We start from the raw sequence: 22,257 nt of genomic DNA, 5'->3' as shown, positions 1-22,257 counted from the left end.
TGTTTTTCTATAGAGGCTTTTTATATTCTTATCAATATTACTATTTAGAGGATTTTTCTCTTAAAATAAGAAACTCTTCTTGGCGCCTATTTTAGTATAAAATATACTTAAAGTAAGTGGGATATCCTCAAAACAAGAATACAATTTTTTCGGTGTACTCTTTAAACTGTATTGTGAGACACTGTCGTTAAATTTAGTGGAAAAAAAAGTTTTAATTCATAATTGGAAAGACGACCTTCCGGCCTTCGGGCTGCGGTTGGAGGCAGAATTGAAAAATTAAACAATGAAATTGTTTCCGGCCCGAAGGCCGGAAGGTCGTCTTTCCAATTTTGATTTTTCTTACAATTCGGCCGTTTTTTCTATTTTAATTCATAATTTTTAGCAAATATGACAACAAGAAAATTACTTTTTTTAGAAAGTAATTTTGCTCGAGACGAAAACGTCCGTCCGTTGAAGATTATTTTTCCAACTAAGATATAAAAACAAAAAGGATATAAAACTTTTTGTTTCTTGTCTTTTAAAGTCGTGTGTTTTACCCGGGAAGAATTTTCTTCTTTGTTTCAGGTCGCATACTCTACGACATGCCGTGCAAGGTATGCCGCGATCATTCTTCCGGAAAACATTACGGAATTTTCGCTTGCGACGGATGCGCTGGTTTTTTTAAGAGATCGATCAGAAGAAACCGCCAATACGTGTGCAAAGCTAAATCCGAAGGTGGTTGCATAATGGACAAAACACACCGAAATCAATGTCGAGCCTGCAGATTGGCAAAGTGTATTCAGGCTGGTATGAACAAAGACGGTAAGTTAGGGCGTTGATTTGTCCTTTCTCCGACGCTGTCTTGCAATTTCTCGGAAGGTAAATCAATTATTTTTAATATATGTTGTTTTTCATAGCTGTGCAGCACGAGCGAGGACCGCGGAATTCGACAATTCGCAGACAGATGGCTTTGTACTTTAAGGAACCCGAAATGATGGCCAACGTGGTGGCACCGCCACCTGCGGCCTTAGATCTTGCTCTGCCCAAAACACCGAGCGAAACCCGTGTTTCCATACCATTGTCGCCACCATCCCAATCACTGCTATCACATGCCATTTACAGCAACGCGCTGACGATGACGAAGGTATTTCGTAGTTTTTAAAATTTTTTTTACGTCGATTGTTTTAACACGGTTATTTTTGTATTTAAAGAAGTTCTACAAGTTCGATAAAACTAATTTTATAAAATAAGATGTAATTAACTTTTCGGAATTAAAAGACTCGATAAAAAAAAAAAAACTTTCTTTTATCACAACGCTAATAATAATTAGATAGATTAGATTGATTGATTTCAAAAAAAGAATTTCTGTATATTTTATCTGTAGCATCTGCCAATAAATGTGCCGCTCACATCTCCATTGATGGTGGTCGACAGTATATGCGAACAGGCGGCAAGATTGCTCTTCTTTAACGTAGATTGGGCAACGGAGCTAATTGCAACCTCGAATCTGATCATGGAGGATCAACTTACGTTGTTAGAGTCCTCTTGGCGTGATATTTTTCTCCTCACCGCGGCTCAAATGCTACCTTCTTTGAACCCAACTCCATTGGTCCCGCCTGGTCCGCAAGGAGTCACACTGACGATCGAAGTGACCAAATTCTGCGAGATTTTAACTGGCTTCAGTGCGATGAATTTGGATCATCACGAATTTAGCTGTTACAGAGCGCTAGTGCTCTTTCAAGCTGGTCTGGACTATGGCGAGAGAAGCAACGGAGGCAGCGGCTCCAGTTCGCTCAGTCCCAGAATTCAATTCCGGGACGCGAGTTCCGTCGAGAAACTGAGAGAATTGAGGGACAGAGCGCACATAGCTCTGGGACAGCGACTTAACATGAACTCAATGTCGACCGGCACCTTGCGATTCGGCAGGTTGCTGTTCATGTTGCCAATGTTGCGTTCCGTATCGGCGCAAGCCATTCAGGAGCTATTCTTCAAGAGAACAATCGGCGAGATTCCGATTGAGAGGATAATTCGTGACATGTATGTGCAGCAGCAACGCGAAAAGAATCGTTCTTGAAGTAACGCGTTTGCAAAGAACGCTTGTTTTCGGTTACTTCGATACAAGAGTAAATGTTACATTGTATAATTATATAGTCAATTATTTTTATTCTTTAACAGTTTTTTTTTTTTCTAGAGAAAGGGAAAGAGAGAAAAAGAGAAGAAGTTTTATGAATATAGAGAAAAAGAGAAAAAGAGAATTATTATTTAAAATATTATTTTTGTTTTGTTCTCTACATTGTTAGAGAGAGAGAGAAGATAATTAATTTTATCTTTTTCTTTTTTGTACATAAATTTAGATAACTTGTTACTATATATATAATTAATAAGAATTATATGAGAAATATGTTTAAAATTAATTTTTTTTCCAGTAAAAAATAGGTTTTTTTAATAAGATATATAATAAAATATATATCTTATATATATATATATATATATATATATATAAATTTATAGATATTATATACAAATACGCACATATAGTTGAAAATATGAATCAACTTATGAAATACAATTCTTGCAAATATTACATTACAAAATTCTTGCAAATATTACATGTATTTATAAAACTGCCTTATTTATAAAGTGTAAAATCATATCAATATTTGTTAAAATTATCGGCAATAAATCTCAACAACTGAACTTATTTCTCAGTTTTCTTAATCTATACTAAGAATATAAAACAAAAACACGTATTTACAATTTAATTAATGTTATTGATATTTTTAATATACAATATATGTTTCCAAAAATATAAAACCACAGATAGTTAGGCTATGATAGTTTGAAAATAATTTTTTAAAGTCTGTGCAGTTAGAAATAAAACAAAGACACAAGCTGTGATGAAGACATATCATGCCAATTAACATTAAATTTTAATAGCACTGTCGAAAGAAAGAATGTGTGTGTGTAATAATTATTTTTATATTATTAGAAGAAAACATATAATATATACAAGACTCAAATGCAATAAATTTTTTGAACTTTATTGAACAATTTCAATGTATATGAAATTTGTTCGATATACATATTAATATCAAAGTAGATGTGAAAAAATGAAAGAAAGAAAATAACGATTTTAAATTGTATTGATACAAAACACGCATGTGAAAAATATACAAATAAATGTAAAAGACAATGTAAAATGTATATGCGCTGCAATTTCTAAATTGTTGTGTGCAAAAAAGATCGAGCAAAACCTAATTTATATAGAAATTATCAACAAACAAGATAGATAAGAAATTATCAAGTTAGAGATACTTCGATCGACATGAAGAACATATCCGGAGAAAACTATGTAAGTGTACACACTATTGTAAAAATGATGGCTGAATATATCTACATAATAGTGTTATTTAATTCTTTAATTAAAAATACATTTTTAAAAGTTATAGAATGTGAAAATTTTATTCCGATGCACGTGGTTAGTGTGTCCAAAGTGTAAAACACCGCGCGTGTGTAAATAAAGCTTTAAAGTATGTATAAATAAAATGTTATAAATCTCTTGAACATATTCTCTGACTTATTTTTATTTTACAATCCGCATTATGTGCATGATAATCTTTATATATAGGCTTATCACCGGATTTAAAACAATACAAGATAATTATTTTTGTATATGTAAAAATTTAACGGCAACCAGAACGACAGAGAGATGCCCTACTTCCATCTGTGTGTTATATACATCGCAGAGATCATGGAAACATCGAAAATTTACCTGGTTGTCGAAACTGACACAAAGCGAGCATTTTGCGGGAATTTCACGGTGATTTAAGCGGTAATCGTAGCACAAAGCAGACCCGCGTTAACTGTCGACGGCTCTGTCAGTGCGTTTTAAGACCGACGCCGAAAACCGATGCCTTGCACGAACCATCATGTAATCATTTGATCGGGCAAATAGTGTCGACAGTTGAAAGATCTAACTTTTATGTTGTTGACGTCTTTGTCAAAGACCGGCAAAGAATAGTCGAGCTTTTTCTTTAGAACAAAAAAACACTGTGTTATTTCTTATAACGATGCTACGATTCTAAATCTGATCTTTGAACTTTGGTTCTGGTAATATTGTTTTGTATCGCCAAATGGGTCTTTCTCGCGGTACCTTTATGCGATTCGACTCGCTCTTCGTCAAAAACATCAAAAAACAAGTCGAGAGAATTCTTCCTAACAGTTTTAACTTGTCATGTGTATTGAATTGTCAAATATTTAAGACATTATTTTTCAAAAAAAATACATTAAGTCGTATTAACTCCCTTTTTTTTTTTTTTTTTTAGTAAATTTGGAAAATGTACATATGCTTAGATCAAAATAAATTTGTCGGTTTACTCTTGTTACGACAAGCTAGAAGAAACACGAAGGAGAGAATATTCTCACGAAGTTGTACAAGAGATGCGGGACATGTATCGGTACACTTTTCAGCCGAACTGTGCTGAATGACTCTCGTTGCACGCATGAACGAATCCTCGAATCTGTTGCCACTTATGCGCATTAGTGTTTCTTTACTCTTAAATATGTTTGTGTCGATAATGGCATCTTATACTCCTCACCCCATTGAATGCTCAAATTGTGCGCATAAATGTAAAACTTTCAGATGTTTCAAATTTATTAATAATATAATGTGTACAAAAAAACATATTCGCAATCTCTACTTGAAATAATCTTATAATTTATTTTTACCCAGTTTTTATAAATATTTTTATTATTTTCTATGAATATTTATTATAAATTTGTAAGTATTGTTATTTTTTAACAATATAAGTTATAATCTATTCTTCTTCATAATATATATATTTTGTCTTAATTATATTATATATAATTAATTATATCTTAATTATATTATATAATTATATTATATAAGTCGTGAGAAAAAAAAACATATTACAAAATAACATATTAAGAAGTTAATTGTTTGGTTTAATTGTTTTGGTTTGAAAGATTTTGCGTAGATTTTTTTATGTCTTTATATATTTGTGTAAAAATTCAAGAATTCTTTTATGCGAACATACTATTATAGAAAAATACTATTATTCTTGGTGTTTATGTTTGTGAGACACAGTGTTGCTATTTATTAAAAGAACTCGTCTGTACACAAAGCGAAGAGTGTCAAAGGAAATTTCAGAACTTCTATAATAGAATGCCGTTATACATTTTGTTGATGACAGTTTAGCTACTGGTTTGCTAAATCGTTCAAAGTCACGCTTGACAAAGTTACAAATTGTTACTTAAAAATTTAGTTATTTGTTTTATTTAGTTATTTTATGTTATAAAATTATAACAAAACTGAAATAAGCTCTTATCTTGAGTTTTGAGATACTAGATATATAATCTCTCATCTGTATATCTATATAAATTTTATCCTACATATATATATATATAAAATTAAATTTTTTTAAATATAACTAGTTGTGTGATGTAATTCTTTTTTTTTTATATTAAGATTTTATCACAAGCATAAGAATGTATCGCAGTTATATAAAAATCGTCGATAGAGGGTGCGTGAATCGCGTCCGGGAAGAAACACACATAGGAGCGGTATCGCGGCGCTCAATTAACATCTCGATTTAATAAAGTCCTCGAGTCGCCGTATGTTACCATTTCCCGTACAAAGTGTCTGCTGGCTGAAAGAGAAAGAGAAAGAAAACCCGCTCGCTCTTGCAGCACCCCCGGAGGGGTGCTTTGCTCTTGTAGTTGAGGAGGCCAACGCTCTTCAGTAAGTAACACTGTAACGTTTCCGGGTGAGTGAATAATAATCCCGGGACTTCTCGACAAGCTACTTCAGCGGCAACGACTGCAACAATAATAACAGAACGGCGCGCGGTATTGTTAATAGCCAAACCGGTGCCGACTGCGATGCCGTGGAATTCCTTCGATTAAAATAAAAAGCTGTTTCCGTCGCGTATAAAGTTCGACACACATGCGTAGACACATGAGTATGATAATCTCGATAAGGTCTCAATATATATTTTTTATATTTTCAGTGACATCAAAAATTTCTTTTATGTACCTTTATATAAATTTTGGAAAAACTCTTTGTTTTATGTTTGAAAAATATAGTCGACGTTAAAACGTGTCGAGGATTTGAATATGATACTATAGTGTAATATTTTATATTAAAAGATTATGTGATGAGTTTTTTTAATAATTAATAAGTCTATAATCAGCGAATCAGTACACAGAACTGTATATGTGTGTGTGTGTGTGTGTGTGTGTATGTACGCAAGTAGTTCCCACCGGTCGAGTATCGGGAAGCAACACCTTGCCATGCCGACGAAAACACGCGGCACACAATTCAAGAACGCGCGGCTCATTCCGAGGTACAATACCGGAAACAATAACGCCGATCTCTCTTATTGCTCGCCTCCGCCGATATCTCGGGGGATATATTGTACATTGCCGTAAGTAACAGTAACAAAACGCGATCGGGGCGTATAATGGGGCGACGATGTAATTGCGCGCTCTCCACGATGGCGACTGGTGGTGTGCTCGTATATACAAAGAGCACTCGACTATATGTTACAATCTCAATTTCGTCGCCGATCCTCGAAAGCCAGAGACGACAAGAAAAAAAAAAAGAAGAGAGAAAGAGAAACAGAAGAGAGATTCAAGGGAGACCGCCTCGATGCCGCATAAGTGACCTCTCCACGGACCGCGCTTTGCTTCGTTCGCTCATTGTTAGCTTTGTTTTGAGGTAACAAAATAGAAAATGCGCTCCATACGCAACTGCCATTGTAGTCAATTAGCGACCACGTGATTCCGGGGATGGGCGTACGATAATGGGATGTTTCTCAGCGTAGTTATGCCTTTTTATACCTAAATTTCTTTTTTTTTTGTATTAGAATAAACTGCCCAAATTTCGCTCTTTTCTACAATTTCTTAGTTTTTATTTTAAAACTAATACACGTAGTAAAACCAGGAAAATTAATTGAATTAAATTTGAGTTATTTTTATTGGAAGTTCTTTGAACAGTGCGTCAAAATACCGCGCCTTTATTTTTTAATAACGTTAGCTTCGTGCCAATATCAAACTAGAACAAAAAAAACTGCGATCCAAATCAGGCACACTCCGTTCCAGAGAGAATCGGCTTGCCCCCAATATAATTTATTCGGACAATAAGCATGCCGTCTAGTCGGCATCGTTCTACCCTCCGCCGTGCCGCGGGCATCAGTGTCAGGCGCGGTGATGAGCCCCTCAATGACAGCGACCAACATAATCTGTTCCCATCAGCCAAGTAGACATAATGGACGCATCGGTGGCGGGAAGCGACAATAGGGTCGGGGCATAGCATTTTACAGAAGTGCGCGCGATGGTTGCGCACGGAAAAGTGACGGGGGTGGCGGCTAAGTGGGCTCACGCGACTGAGGGATGAAGACACTTCTTCTTCGTCGTCGTTTTCTAGTGGCACGCTTAAAACGCGCAAAAAAACGTGCGCACCGTAACATAACGCAACGCAATGCAATTCGGCCTACCTCAGCCTTGGCGCGGGTTTTGCTTTATTAAATTCCTGACACACGAGAGACGCCCGGGCACGTGCAAATATTCGCTCGATGAGGCGAGCAATTCGGAATGCTTGTTCTCGCGATGAATGCACTGAATTCGCATCTAGCACCCTCCCCCCGAATTGCGAGAGAAGCGACTTGCAAAAAAGCTGCGCCGAGTTGTTCGGCGGAAACATTTCCAGCTGTTGTTTCCTCCTCTTTCATTGTTTTACCCGATGTGATCCGCCGAAACACAACGTCATAATTCCGGTAGAAATCTCTGCGTACAGATAATATCTCGAGTTACAGCGTTAAATATGTTTGAGAGTCAAAAAAAAACTGTAATCTTTACTCCTTCGAATATATGACAAAAAGTGAGATTATTATCAAAAAATTACAGGAAAAGATATGTACGTGTATTTACAAAAAACTAGAGGTTTAATTATCAAAGCGGCGCTTTATTATAACCGCGATTTAAAATATCTCTTTCAGAAACAAATACGTCATTTTTTCCTGAACCAGTTTTTAGAAATAAAAATAGAGAGTTTCGAAATTTCAAAATTAGATTTGTTATATATAAAAAGAAAACTGATAATAATCTCCGATTTTGTGAAAAAAAACTTTAGGAAGTGAAATGGCCAACGAGTGATTTCAGGCTCTCATTGGCCATTTCATCTCCTAAAGTTTTTTTTTACAAAATCGGAGATTATTATCAGTTTTTTTATATATAACAAATCTAATTTTGAATGAGAATGTAAGGCCGATACGAGCCGTTCACAGGATGTTGAGCGGAACTTGTACGTGTATACATATATATGTATACACCTATGACAAGTTCACTTGTAAATTTTTTTTTTTTTTTTTTTTTTTTTGTAATAGGTGTATACATATATATGTATACACGTACAAGTTCCGCTCAACATCCTGTGAACGGCTCGTATCGGCCTTACATTCTCTCATTGAAACTTTCACGATCCTTTAAATATTATTCTAATTTTGAAATTTCGAAACTCTCTATTTTTATTTCTAAAACTTCAGGTTCAGGAAAAAATGACGTGTTGTTTCTGAAAGAGATATTTTGAATCGCGGTTATAATAAAGCGCCGCTTTGATAATAAAACCTCTAGTTTTTTGTAAATACACGTACATATCTTTTTCTGTAATTTTTTCTTGAAAGAACGGCACGCGCAAAGGGTTTCTACTTGCAACAATAATTAGACCAGAATAAGAAGAAGAGATTTATACCAGAGAGATACACCGCATCAAAACGTTTCGAAATAAAAAATCTAATTGGTAACGCAAAAGACTCGCGTGCTTTTATTTCGCAACGTGCACAGGTCACACGACCCGCGTGACACATCTTTTCAGAAAACATTTTCATTCTCTCCGAGTCGCGAGAACATTAGACCGCGTTCAAATAAGAGAGCATCCCTTTAACGTCGGCGCGCTATGTTTAAGAGCGCCAAAAACTCGTGTGTGTAAGCGACAGACAATTGCAAGAGATCGACTACGTAGAGAAACGGCAATGCGACTTTAAGACCACACGAAGTCTAACGCACACGTCTCACCACGCTAGTCGAGCGAGCCGGGACCCTTTCACAATGGCTGACTTCCTAAGGCAAAAATCAGAAAGTTACAGCCCCAACCATACGTTTTTCGCTGCAAGAGCAGAGAGAAAGAGAAAGAGACGATCGAGCGAGTTCCCGAGGGATGCGCAGCTGTCATGAGGAGTGCAACGATTGGCCGCCACTATCGGTCGGCCATACTGAATTTTTCCGGTCTGGCTTCTTCTCACAATTGTATCACGGACCCTGAAACAGGGTCAGTAGCTTCGTCGGAAATCGGGGTCGCCCAATAAGATCTCATGACGCGCTTCTGTGCGCGTCTCTCTTGTTCATTGTTCCGCTGACAACATCGCTCGTCAACTCAATAAAATTGGTCGGATCAATGTCGAGTCAACGTTCGTGTAGATTTATCTCTTAATAAAAACAAGAATTCGAAACTGAGAAATGCTCGCTCCGTTTATAACGAGAGACTAACATTTTATTCTTTCTTTTTTTTTTTACTTAGTATCTTAAAAATACTCGAAATCTTTTTAAATAATAATAAACAAAATTAATAAACCTGCATACGCCCAGGTATGAAAATCTCTCTGTCGCGTTTTGGACGCGACGTCCCCTTGACTGCTGTTACCGACACGAGAAATAATTTCGCGCGGGACGATCGTCGTGTGCGTGTCGATTTAGAATAAACAGAACTGCGAGCGTGCGTCTCTATTATTGAAATAAATCCTGTCATAATCATCACCGCCAACTTTTTGTATAGAGAATCTCGAGTAAGCAGTAGTAGAGAAAGTAGTTGAGAGGCGGTGAGGGAGAAAAGAGAGAGAGAGAGAGAGAGAGAGGGTTAACGGGGACACTACGATTGCGCTGGCCGCGTGCCGCCACCCTAAGGATTAAGCGCAATTATTGAAATCACTTCAGCAGACCGCAACCCGTTTCACACGCTATTTACAAGCCCTTTCCGAATTGTTACGAGAGTTTACTCCGTTCGTGAAAAATTTTGCAAATTTTTTAAGAGAACCGATTTTCTTCTTTCGTAATTAATTATGCATAAAAATAAGAGATCGTAAGGAGATTTGCATGCAAGGAGAAACGCGACTTAACAAGCTGCAATAAAACATCTAACGCATGGAGAAACGTTAATCGTAAATTCACAACGCTGCACCTTTCTCTTTTCTTTGTTCCTTCCGCAAAATAAACGTGTCACTCCCGAGATCGTGGTTGCAAAATCCATTGAAGAAAAACGCAGCACGTTTTCCAGCACGCTAGAATATACGACCGCGTTAGTATCTCGTAAGTAGCCGCGCAAATGTTGCGAGCTACGCAAAAGTCCGTTCCATAATCCACAAATGAATTGCTGGGTGTTGCATTTTTTCCGACCGTGTAAAACATGCAATGGCTTTTTCTTCGTCACAATTCGCTGACGTTCACGCGTGCGCGTAAGTGAACAGTGTAATTAAATACTCCAACCTTGTTTAAAAAAAAAAAAAAAAAAACAGAAGTTTTCTTCTATATAATTTACGGCCAATATATTCGAGATCCATTCTTTTTTTAATCATTAAATTCAGCCGTATACCGTTTTATTTCGCTAATAATAATCGCCAACGATGTTTTCTGGATGCGAGCGGATTCCACGTGCGCGCGGGTTGCACGTGGTGTCACAGTCTAACCGCTCGTCACATACGTCACCCCTTTTGGATGAGGCTTGGGTTGGTTTTTGGCTTGCTATAACTCCGATAATTATGTTACCAATGCGTCGAAGGACAAAGAGCTCTCGAGCGACGTTGGATAGTTCGCCTGTTCGCGAGCGAGAGCTAGAAGAGAGATGGTTGCTTGGTAGCCCAGCTGCCGGTAATCCTCCCTTTGTAATTTGCCTCTATGACCCCCCTCCCTCTAACAGTGGCGTCGCTTTTTTCGCAGATCTTTCTAAAAGCGTGTTTTTTTTTTTTTTTCTGAAAGTCGTCTTTCGTGAGCCCGCTTCTATATTTTTTTTCGCGCAAATTTATTTTAATTGTAAAAATGAAAAATCGCTTTGATGAGAAGAGAATGAATGTAATCTAGAACACACAAAATATATGAAAGTGTTGCGCATACTAAAGATTACTAATTAAACTCTATCGCTTAAACTAATTACATTTACCTAAAGAACAAACTAAAATTAAATTTAAAAAATGTCAAAAGAGGAATTGAAAATAGATTATTGATATTTTACTAGTTTTATAAAAATAAAAAAAAAATCCATCTTTTATGAGTAAAGAAAAAACCAAGTAGTCTACGCCAATGGGGAGCGGTTGATGTCACCGTGGCCGTGCCCTCCGGATAATAGAGTCCGCGACTTTAATGGACTCGCTAATCCTCTTCCCTGTTTGTCGGCGAGGGGGTACGCATTCACGGGATGCGCGGAGGTAAAAATCGACGCGTGAGAGGAGGCAGGGGCGAGGTGGTGTGACTGCGGTACGTGCGCCTATCTGGGGTAAACTGCATTCGTTCGTGCGGCCCATCATGAGGAAGGGGGTGACACGCAAGGGGGTGATCTTTCTCCGGCCTGTGTCCCGCGCTAAAGCGATGACGTGCAGATACGCCCCTTATGCGGAACCATCGGTGCGATGATACCCTTAGATTTCTCGGCTGAGCTATGCCACGGTTATTTATGCATACACTTTAAATGCACGTTTCTCGAAAAAGACAACGTAATGTTCTGAGAAGAAGTGATCATTTAAAATAATAATAAATGACTTAATATATAATAATATATAATAATATATAATAATAAAATTTAATAATATATAATTTTATATTATTATTATATTATTTTATTATATATTAAATTAAATTTTATTATTATATATTTAATAATATATAATAATAAAATTTAATTTAATATATAATAATATATAATAATAAAATTTAACAAAACCGGCTCGAGGAAACAAAAATAAGATTATCAAAATATATAAAAACCAAGAAGCCGCAGGACGAGGTTGACAGTTGAAATAAATCGTGTAAAGTGTATTCTCTGTGGACCGTTTCGATCTTTAATTGTAAAATAAAAGTATTTAAAATTGTAAAAATAAAATTGACTTAATATATGTTTTGTAAATAACTTGTACAATTTTTAGTCAAGAACATTAGATATGTGTGCAAAAAAAAATTTCTTCAAATGAAATTTATTTATATATAAACTGCTTTTCTTTTTCAATACAAAACGCATGTTTCGACAGTTCAAATCAATGTGAAATTTTCATTCGGTGTGATTTATTTGTATGCAACAATGAAACGAAATGAAAATGTGATGATGATGTGTCGATAATTATCAATAAAATAATAAATTTAATTTCTTTACAGAAAAAACAATAATGTTTGTAAAATTACAAGTACAACAATGTCTTTTATTTAAAAAAAAAAAACAATTATATAAAAAAAAGTTTCTTTTCTATATTTGTTATTAGCGAAAAATAAAAATGTATTTCGAATTCACCAAGTACAAAATCTGATGAGTAATAAATGCAATGGATGAGATGAAAAACATTTGTGTGATTGAGATGAGATTACAATCTATGATCATCCGAAAGTGCGCAATGATGAATACAGTATTGATATCGATATGGTCGATTGGATGCTGCAACTCGGGGGATGATCAATTATCCCTGATGCTGTTGTTGCCCTCGAATCGGAACTGTAGCCGGATGTGCCAAATTCGACTGAATTTGCAGAAGCTGCTGAAGCTGCGGCGGCAGATTATTTGAGTATTGATAATTAGACTCAGCGGGTTGTTGCCGCTGCGCTTGTGGCGAAGGCGCGTAATTCGTGCGATATTGCGGATTGTATTGCGGCTGAGCGGCAGGCTGCGAATTGTATTGTTGTCGAGCGGAAGGCGGCGGAGCGTACTGAGCCGGTCTTACGGGAATTTGCTTGTAAGTCGGCTGCTGAGGCGCCTGGCCGACCTGAACTTTCGGCTGATATGAGGACAACTGATTTTGATTTATGTACTGAGGCTCGATGGGTCTGGAAGGTCCCAGATTCGGAACTGGTTGCGGCGGGAGATGAACGATCGGATCGCGGGCCTGCTGCGCCGCCAATATTTGTTTAATCGACGCCGGTGCCTGATTGTAAGCTCGGTAATTCGATTGCTGCGCTTGTCTCCGCTCACGAACATGATCTGAAAATAATCGAGAAAAATCGCAAAGTTCTGTTGTAGAATAAAACAATCGGAAAAAAATTATTTTATGTTCATTTTGAATTTTGATGAAAATGAAAAAAATTTATTTTATTCTTACCGTGGAATTCCGTTCCTAGCACAGGCACTATGGCTAGTATCAGGCACTGGAAAATGATAAAAAAATGTGCAATGATAACACTCTCTCACGTCTTACATATAATATACATATAATATTAATGTATATTTCTTATAAGTTTCTCAAAAAATAATTCGGGAGAAAGTGCGCGATTCTTCATACATTTTTTTCATGTGGCAAGGCTATTCTAGAAAGCTGAAATATTCTTAATTAATGCGATGCAAATACATATTTCTCGGTCTCGATTATGATTATTATAATACACGCTATATATGATTTGTCTTGCGTGAAATGAGTCAATCGCATTAGATAACCGATAAGTTCCGCTGGATATGTCGCACTTGATATGTTCAAGATTAGCTTGATTGCGTATCGGAAAAAAATGCGGCATTTTCCAAGCGCGACAAGCGCATTTATTTATATACGGCGATGTAATAAGATGACGTTGCAATTTTACGCAATAATATTTTTTTTAAGTTTAATTATTTCGGTTTTTCGCGACTTACTCCGATAAAACATATTGAATTTTTATATAAGTTTTCTCGCGCGTAAAAGAACACAAAGAAAACGATCATTTCGTCTAACGTATATGAGCGAACACTTATGCGAGATAAAACAAAAGAAACAACTCAATGAACGAATCCCAGAAAGCACGCAATTTTTTTTCACTCCGCATCGCGTCTTTCTTTTTTCGCGGAACAAATAAAATCGCAACGATTTTATAATCAGCGAGATTGGAAAGCGAAAGAGAGCGTTATCGGGGCGATTCCGCGCGAAAGAATTTTTACTCGTGCACTTTCTCCCCGTACCGGGCGAGACTCTAAAAAAAAGGTCCGCGATCGATCGGGGAGCGCGATCCCGAAGAACTTACGAGGAATCTCATGATGCTGAATATATTGTTATTCAGAGGACGACCGGACAAAACTAGCGGCCGCGTCGCGACGCACTTCTATATGGGGCCCAAGCGAACCTCGTCGTCGGCCACCACCAACTTTCATGGTTGGTCGAGTTTCGAGTGATTTTTTTCGCGTGCAGGTCTCCCGCCCGTTGGTCACGTAATCCAATGCAGCGAACCAACGCGTCCTGTGCATTTGCGGAGCGAGCTAGGAAGTGACCGGTAAGGTGGCATTAGAAAAGTACGGCGCGTGCGTGCGAGTTCATTGCCTTTGCACAAAGCACTTTTGTAGAGAACTACAGAATAGGAGGAAGTTAGCTTGCTCGCGCAAAGCTAACAATTTGAAAAACGAAAGCGTCGAAGTATTGTAATAAAGTTGAAAAAAAAATTAATTCAACATATGCGTTTATACGAAAGACAGAGATGTCCAGCGTGCTATCTTTTTCTTTTTAACTTGGAATTTAATCTCGCGCAACATGATTATGTAATTTTTTATATTATATCATCAATTGTGGCGATAGCGTTGCATGGAAGTAGTTTTTTACCCGTGTTTTTTTCTCTTGCAATCTCAATTCTGAATCTCAAAATTTAATACGAAATTTTGCGTTGCTTTAGCGAGTAGCTGAATATTATTTATAAGTAAACTGGAACTTTGTATTATGTCATAGATTATTCTAACCGCGTGAAAGTTGTTCGGTGTGTATACATTTCTTTACAGACTACGTATAGATATATGTATCAATAGGAATTTTACTGATATAATTATATATCTCAATTGTGTTTCGTCATTATAGAAAATATTTATAAAAAAACATTTACAAACAAAAGAGTTAATTTTCAGAACTTTATATCAGTGTCTCTCTCTCTCTCTCTCTCTCTCTCTCACTTGCAATTTACTAATCTTTTTAATAATTATGTAAAGATATGCGTATACAGCTTCAAGAATTTTTAATAAACAAAGGTATTATGGCAATTGAAGCAAACACGGATGTCGATGTGTGAATAGTTGAATCAATTTATTGAAACTTAGTGCAAAACGTTTTCGACCTTGTCTTTAGGTCTTTCTCAATGCATTTCTACAATTATAAAATTAATGTACAATCCAATTAATAAAATTTTAAAAAATTAAAAAAACGCAGAGTAAATATATTACATAAATGTCACTTACAAAATACTGTAGTAAAATACGTCGCACGGTGCTGTCCGTCAAAAATGTTCAAGTCGCACACGCAGACCCGACCAACACTCTACAAATGGAATAACGCGACTTGTAAAGTGTTGGTCGGGTCTGCGTGTGCGACTTGAACATTATTGACAGCACTGTGCGACGTATTTTACTACAGTATTTTGTAAGTAACATTTTTATAATATATTTACTCTGCGTTTAAAAAATTTTTTTTAATTTTATTAATTGGATTGTACATTAATTTTATAATTGTAGAGATGCATTGAGAAAGACCTAAAGACAAGGTCGAAAACGTTTTGCACTAAGTTTCAATAAATTGATTCAACTATTCACACATCCGTGTTTGCTTCAATTGTCATAATACCTTTGTTTATTAAAAATTCTTGAAGCTATATACATATATCTTTACATAATTATTAAAAAGATTAGTAAATTGCAAGTGAGAGAGAGAGAGACTGATATAAAGTTCTGAAAATTAATTTCAATTGCCATAATACCTTTGCTTCTTAATAATGTCTACTTCTTAATAATGTTTTACATTTTTGCGCGATCACAAATTGTACTGCGATCGCACATTTATAAGAATGAAAAAGTCTCTCAATTTATCTCTCCTTCATGAATGTATAGTACGATATGTATTACTTGTAACTCGATATTCGCGTGGCATTTAACAAAATTGTTATTATATCAGTAAAAAAACGTGGTATTTTATATGTTTGAGAGGACGTTAATAAATACCAGAAGGAAAAGTTGATAACACGTGTACAGTACGTTCGGTCACACGTAACGGTAAAACTGAAATGTTGGTGAAGGAAATGTACGTTGTGTGCGCGCACCGCTTCCGTGGTCGCTCTAAGCCAGTGCGCTCATAAATTGAATGCCGTTTAAGTGCATTACTGCAGCGTAAAGAAGAAACACGCGGTACGCATATTTTAAGTATATTATAATATAGCGATAGGAGCGGTAATTGCACTTTATAAAATATATAAATACACTTTTTATGCGCAATTATATTAAATTAATATATCATCAAGCGACTTTTGTAAATTTTTACAGTTACCAACTATTTATTGAGACACGTACACAAACTTGTTTCTATAATTTAATTAAATTTGTTATTTTCTTGTTTTTTAAATTTGTTATTTTGTTATTTGTTATTAAATTTGTATATTAGAATAAAAGTTTACAAAACAAAATTATCTATTTTTTTATAAGAATTCTCTACGATATTTAAACGACAATCTCGAAATATATCTGCTTTGTGAAAAGTATTGAAGTAAAAAATTAAGTATATTAACCGCAAGGCAAAAATTTGCAAAAGTGAATTGGCCACTTTGATTCGATATGTGAGAATGGCTCGCGATTATTACGTATCTCGATTCTAATGCTGATCATATACTTACATGTATTTATGCGCCACACGATTGCGCAAGGGAAATTCCGCTTTCGACATTTCTAAATTGCTCCACATATTTAACACTATATTTAGCGTACGTATTCTTAATTACCCAATGAATTCAAGCGTGCTTTAATTATGCAAATCCGACTAGGTGATAGTAATAACTTGTATAATTTACAATGTATGAGAGAAATTGTGAAGTAAGCGTGTAAAAGTTAAGAAACAGATAAAATATAATTATCGCGCTTCAAAATTTTTAACTCTTATATTCTAAAAATTAATATAAATATAGTAGATACACACACACACATAGCAAATTGAAATCTAAAAAAAACAGAACTGTCGAAAGGATGTATATTTGTAAATATATTATATTTTATTCAAAAACGTATGAGTATAAAAACCTATAAAAAATAGATAAAACTATAATATACATTCACATATACATGTAACACTCTTCGCACACATTTATTAGAAATTTCAAATATGCATTTATGTGCGCATTAATTAATTAATGTGCACATTAATTTTGTTTGATTAATTTTGTTATTTCGTTCCGTTGCACACAAATACTACGAAAAAAAATCGAGTTTTTTGAACAGTATTTGCGATCTTTCTCGACCTCGGTACGTCGAAATTTCCGCGGTTGCACACGGAAAACTCCGCGGTAAGAATTTACTTTCTCAATTGCAGGTTTTGCATAGAATTGAAGGCCGCAATAGAATGCGTTTACAAAAAACATCAGTCGAATATAAAGGTGAAGTGTACAATAACTATATATCATCACAATTTCAAGTTTTAACATAAAAAATTGATGAAAAGTAAAAAAAAAATATAGACATATATTCGTCTTGTATAATATTTAACTCAAAAAAAAAAAAAAAACACTCTATGCAGTGACTCGTATCGCATTAATTATCGCAGATGTTTATTATTTAAACATAATAATTAAATAAATCATTTTATCTCGTCGTCCTTGCTCCACCGACCGAAACGAATAAAAAGCAATGACGAGCACTTAGCCAAACTGATCAATATTGATTCTCGGTAACTGGTCGCACTCCAGGATGATTGTAGCCTGGTTGCGGATTGTAGCCTGGCTGCGGATTGTAGTCCGGCTGAGGATTGTAACCGGCGATGCGAGCCTGAGTGTACGCGCTAGCCTGAGCCTCGAAGGCACCACCTTGACCTTGGTATTGAGCTTGCTGGGGTATAGGTTGTTGGATAGGTTGTTGCTGCTGCGGCGGGTCTACTCGATGCGGCACGTATGGTTTTTCCGGACGGTACACGATCTGATTGGCGGTGATTTGATGAGGTATCTCTGCTTGGTATCTCAGCAGTTCGAGCAGGTGAGACGGCAGGTTAGGTGAGTAGTTCGGTTGTTGCTCCGCAGGCGGCTGGGACGCTCTGTGATATTGCGGCTGCTGCGGACGCGCCTCTCGCCTGTTCCTGGAGTGACCGCGCGATTTCTGACGAGGTTCGGGAGCAGGAGCAGGTCCGGGTGGTGGTTGCGACACCAAGTTTCGGAGATGTTCCCGTACTTGTTCGGCCTGAGCTCGTATCGCCGCCTCCTCGTCAAACCTGTTAATTGATCGTAAATTAAAATTGCATATTTTAATTAATTCGTGCGCGGCACAATACAAAAAATATTATATTTATAAATTTTTCATCTTTTCAAATGTAGAATATTTGAAACGATTAATTAGATTAAAACAATGATTTTAACAAAATCATCAAAGATATTAATGATGTAATTAATTACACATGATCTCTATTGTTTTGATATACCTGTATGGTTCCGGAATGATGTTGATATACGGAATCTGCTGCTGGAACTGGAGCAGCTGCTGGATCTGTGGTGGCGCGTCACCGTAACGCTTGTAATTCGGTACGGGATCTACCGGTTGTTGTTGTTGCGCTTGCACCCGTTGCGGACGATGCGCTCGCTGTCGGGGTGCGGCTTGCGGAATTGGTGCCGCGGCTTGTGCTGCGTATCGCGGTGCCGCAGCTTGCTCCGCGTATTGCGGTGCCGCTTGTGCCGGTTGACGGTCATACGATCTCCAGTTTACTCTGTAACCTTTCGGTATGTTTATAACAAAAATTAATTTTATGCACGTCAAACAATATGCGACAAGAGTTTAGAAAATAATTCTGGCAAACTAATACCGCTTGGATCGTTGTACTCAAGCGCTTTCGCGTTAACTTGATTGGCATTGTACGTTCCCTGATTGGCATCATACGCTCCCTGATTGGCATCGTACGCTCCATGAATTACGGGCTGTTCGTGAACCGGCGGTTGTACATTGAACGTGGCCGCTCCACCATCGGAAGGTCCTTGAATCTGGAAATTTGAGTGTCCATCCGTAGCGCCTTGAATTCTGAAATTGCTATTACCGTCGGTCGCTCCTTGAATCGAAAAGTCTCCGGCTCCACCTCCCTCTGAAAATAAAAAAAAACGCGTAAAATTATTACGACAGGCACAAATAAATCTTTAATTTTATTTATCTTCCGTCGTGTGTGATATATTTGAATTCAGACAATATAAATAATATTATATACTTTTTTTAATTGTTTTATATTTTATTTACAACAACATACTCTCGTTATTCGTTATTTTGGTTTCCATAACTTTATCGGTAACAAAAAACTCTCATATTGTTTACAAATATACTAAAAAAAAAAAGCAATTTTTTACATCAATGGCAAGATACAAATTGTTTCGTTCATTTTTCTGTTCGCGAGCCGCATTGTTGATCGCTTATCCACACTCTTACCGCTTGCATCTGTGTACTCGATTCCTTTCTCCTCGCTGAACTTCAGACCCTGAGCCCGTCGATGCCCGTCACTAGGTCCCTGAATTGAAAATTCAGCCAGGCACAAGGGAAGTGCCGTTAGCAGTAAAATCTATAACGTATATAATTTACCGCTTAACACACAATTTTAATAAAAAAAAAAAAAAGAGATTAGAATCTATTAATTGTATTACAAATGTTTGTCGTGTGTTCCCGAGCGCAATTTCACAACCAAAGAATCATTATCTAACGCACGTGGTGCTAAAACCTGAATCTGTCTTTATGGTATGTTCTATGTTACATATATGGAAGCGTATATCGAGCTACTGGCAAACGGGAAGCTGGAAGAGAAAGTGAGCGCATGAATCTTTAATTAGCCGGTAGTCGAAGTAATCGGAAAAGGTGAGCGTGTTACCGCTTGTAACACTCGCGAAGCGCACTCGAGCTGCACCGCGGTCACAGAACAAAAAAAAAAAAGCAAGAGCGCAATAAGAAAGAACAAAAATTAAATGTTAGTTGTTAGGCGTGAATGAGGAGATCGAAAATCGTACAGTTTACACGGCGTTGCCCGCTAGAAAGTAAAGTTTTTTTTAAATTAAATAGTCTATAGACACGCCCCCGGCACAATTGTTTGAAAAAAAAGGCCTTGCAACTTGCAATTCGTTCAGAAAAGATATCTCCGAACCGGTTATCACGAAATACCGCGCGACAAATTCTGCGTAAATTGTATCTCGCGCGGAACGCGGAACGCGAGCAACATTTCGCGGGATACAAATTGCGACATGCACGCTGGTTATTGAAGTCTGCGAGTTTTCGTCGTATGGTACAAAGATATAATATATATAATAGAAAATTGTATATAATATATAATAGAAAATTGTACAAGAATTATATAATAATATACATGAAAAAAAGTGTGTGTGACAAAGACATCAATAGTAAAAAGACGATTGCAAAATAAAATTATATAATTGACTTAACACAGATTATAAAATATATAAATTATAACATTTAATATATAAAATAATATAATAATATTTAATATATATAAAATATATAAATTATAACGCTCCGTGGTTATAAAATTGACTCTTTAAATTTTTTTTCATTCGCGTTCTCACATATTTTTAATTAAAACGGTTTTTAAAGAAGAAAATAATAGAAGTTCAACAAAAAACAAACTACTTTCCGTACATTAGAATTGGAATTCGCAAGTTTGCGAGGTTGAAAAAATTCTGCGGTTAATAATTGCATACCTCGCGTGAAATATTCCCGGTCGGTGACTGCGACTAATTAAGTAGCGTTCTTTTTCCGAATCGCGTTGCTTCGCAATATTCCTGTACAATTAAGCGCACGACATTTGTCATTTTCTTTCTGCACGCTCACACTGCTCTCATTAGTATCCAAACGGAAAACGGTAGTCAATATCTCAAAACACAAAAACAAGCTATTTCCTGCTTTCGAGACTTGCGCGAATAAAATCTCACTTTTATTCAAGTATAATTGGAGCGGAGTTAAGGTAAAGAATAATCTATAAGTTAATTTTACAATAAAACGCATATAATTTCATGGCTCTAGAAAATAAATTAAAGAAAGAATGATAATTATGTGAAGCACTCCTACACACATACATGCGATAAAATATCAAAATAGCATATTGAAATGCAATTAAGAACACACACGAAGTTTGAAACATTGTTCCGTACTTTTTCTAGATTTTGAAAGGATTATCGAAGCACACGAGAGATTATTCACGAGATAAACACAATGCATCAAAGATATATTTGTGGGAGTTTTTTTACAATGCGGAAAAGTATTAAAAAAAAAGAGCGTAAAGTAACAAATGCTGCGATCAGTTTCATACATATATATATATATATATATGTATATGTATACTCACGCAGTAATTATCATATATACTTTATCGATCATACAACTTATATATCCCGTAAAATTAAACACATAATTAAGCACACGCGATTCAATTTTACCTACTTTGCTCGTCGAAAGAAAACACGCGACAAGTGTTGTACGTAATTGCACTATATTTTCGAGTTTCTCGAGATGTGACGCTAAAATTCTTAAAATTAGAAAAATCAACAAGACAATCGTGAAAAACTTACGTGCAATTTCATGCCGAGAAAGCTGGTCGTCGATTCGTTCGAGGGTGGAGTGTATCTGAGACGGGCGCGCGGCCACCAGAACAACTTTATAGGCGGCCACGTAAAAGGAACCTTCGAGCGACGGGGATGTGACTCGGTGAGAGCCACCTCCATCTTGCATCTCAGCTGCTGGCTGATACCACAGAGTCAATGTCCTTTTTATAAAGTAACATTAAGTGCTAAAAAAAATTCTCTCGCGCTACTTATCATTTTGATGTTCTATTTACTAATATCATATCCCCTCATGATACAACGATTTTAAATTATCTAATTAACTACTTTTTTTATTTTATATTTTTTTCTTTATCTACACCGAAAAAATTGTATTCTTATTTTGAGGATATCCCACTTACTTTAAGTATATTTTATACTTAAAATAGGCGCCAAGAAGAGTTTCTTATTTTAAGAGGAAAATCCTCTAAATAGTAATATTGATAAGAATATATACTGATTAGAATATAA

The 22,257-nt window shown here is 36.2% G+C and overlaps 3 protein-coding genes across 3 annotated transcripts in view; 1 reads left to right on the top strand and 2 right to left on the bottom strand.

Moving 5' to 3' along the window:
- Positions 1-2,053, top strand: part of LOC109856356 (nuclear receptor subfamily 2 group E member 1) — a 7,942-nt gene extending 5,889 nt beyond the window's left edge. The window contains exons 2-4 of the mRNA XM_020431505.1: positions 565-801; positions 897-1,123; positions 1,364-2,053. Of these exons, the coding sequence (XP_020287094.1) occupies positions 565-801; positions 897-1,123; positions 1,364-2,053 (1,154 nt within the window). The remainder of the gene's footprint in view (positions 1-564; positions 802-896; positions 1,124-1,363) is intronic.
- A 10,406-nt stretch (positions 2,054-12,459) lies between these two features.
- On the bottom strand, positions 12,460-14,336 carry LOC109856340 (mediator of RNA polymerase II transcription subunit 15-like). Its single transcript, XM_020431480.1, has 3 exons — positions 14,233-14,336; positions 13,344-13,389; positions 12,460-13,225 (listed from the first exon to the last, which is right to left on the bottom strand). Exons 1-3 carry the CDS (start codon positions 14,242-14,244, stop codon positions 12,708-12,710), a joined length of 576 nt encoding a protein of 191 aa, XP_020287069.1. The 5' UTR covers positions 14,245-14,336; the 3' UTR covers positions 12,460-12,707.
- Positions 14,337-17,243: 2,907 nt separating this feature from the next.
- Positions 17,244-21,832, bottom strand: LOC109856339 (chromatin modification-related protein eaf-1-like). Its single transcript, XM_020431479.1, has 5 exons — positions 21,757-21,832; positions 19,616-19,745; positions 19,008-19,280; positions 18,630-18,918; positions 17,244-18,422 (listed from the first exon to the last, which is right to left on the bottom strand). Exons 1-5 carry the CDS (start codon positions 21,766-21,768, stop codon positions 17,873-17,875), a joined length of 1,254 nt encoding a protein of 417 aa, XP_020287068.1. The 5' UTR covers positions 21,769-21,832; the 3' UTR covers positions 17,244-17,872.
- Positions 21,833-22,257: the final 425 nt, after the last annotated feature.

This window comes from Pseudomyrmex gracilis, unplaced genomic scaffold (genome assembly GCF_002006095.1).
Source record: "Pseudomyrmex gracilis isolate BER0280 unplaced genomic scaffold, ASM200609v1 scaffold_115, whole genome shotgun sequence".
NCBI classification, from domain to species: Eukaryota; Metazoa; Arthropoda; class Insecta; order Hymenoptera; family Formicidae; genus Pseudomyrmex; species Pseudomyrmex gracilis.
This window is presented reverse-complemented; position numbering and strand designations above follow the sequence as displayed.

What these genes read in the sequence shown, in the direction of transcription:
- LOC109856340 (XM_020431480.1), bottom strand. An exon ending in GCTAGGAACGGAATTCCACG is followed by an intron (nt 13,226 to 13,343) that starts GTAAGAATAAAA and finishes GATTATTTTCAG; the next exon opens with ATCATGTTCGTGAGCGGAGA.
- LOC109856339 (XM_020431479.1), bottom strand. An exon ending in CGAGTACACAGATGCAAGCG is followed by an intron (nt 19,281 to 19,615) that starts GTAAGAGTGTGG and finishes TTTTATTTTCAG; the next exon opens with AGGGAGGTGGAGCCGGAGAC. An exon ending in TGAGTACAACGATCCAAGCG is followed by an intron (nt 18,919 to 19,007) that starts GTATTAGTTTGC and finishes ACATACCGAAAG; the next exon opens with GTTACAGAGTAAACTGGAGA.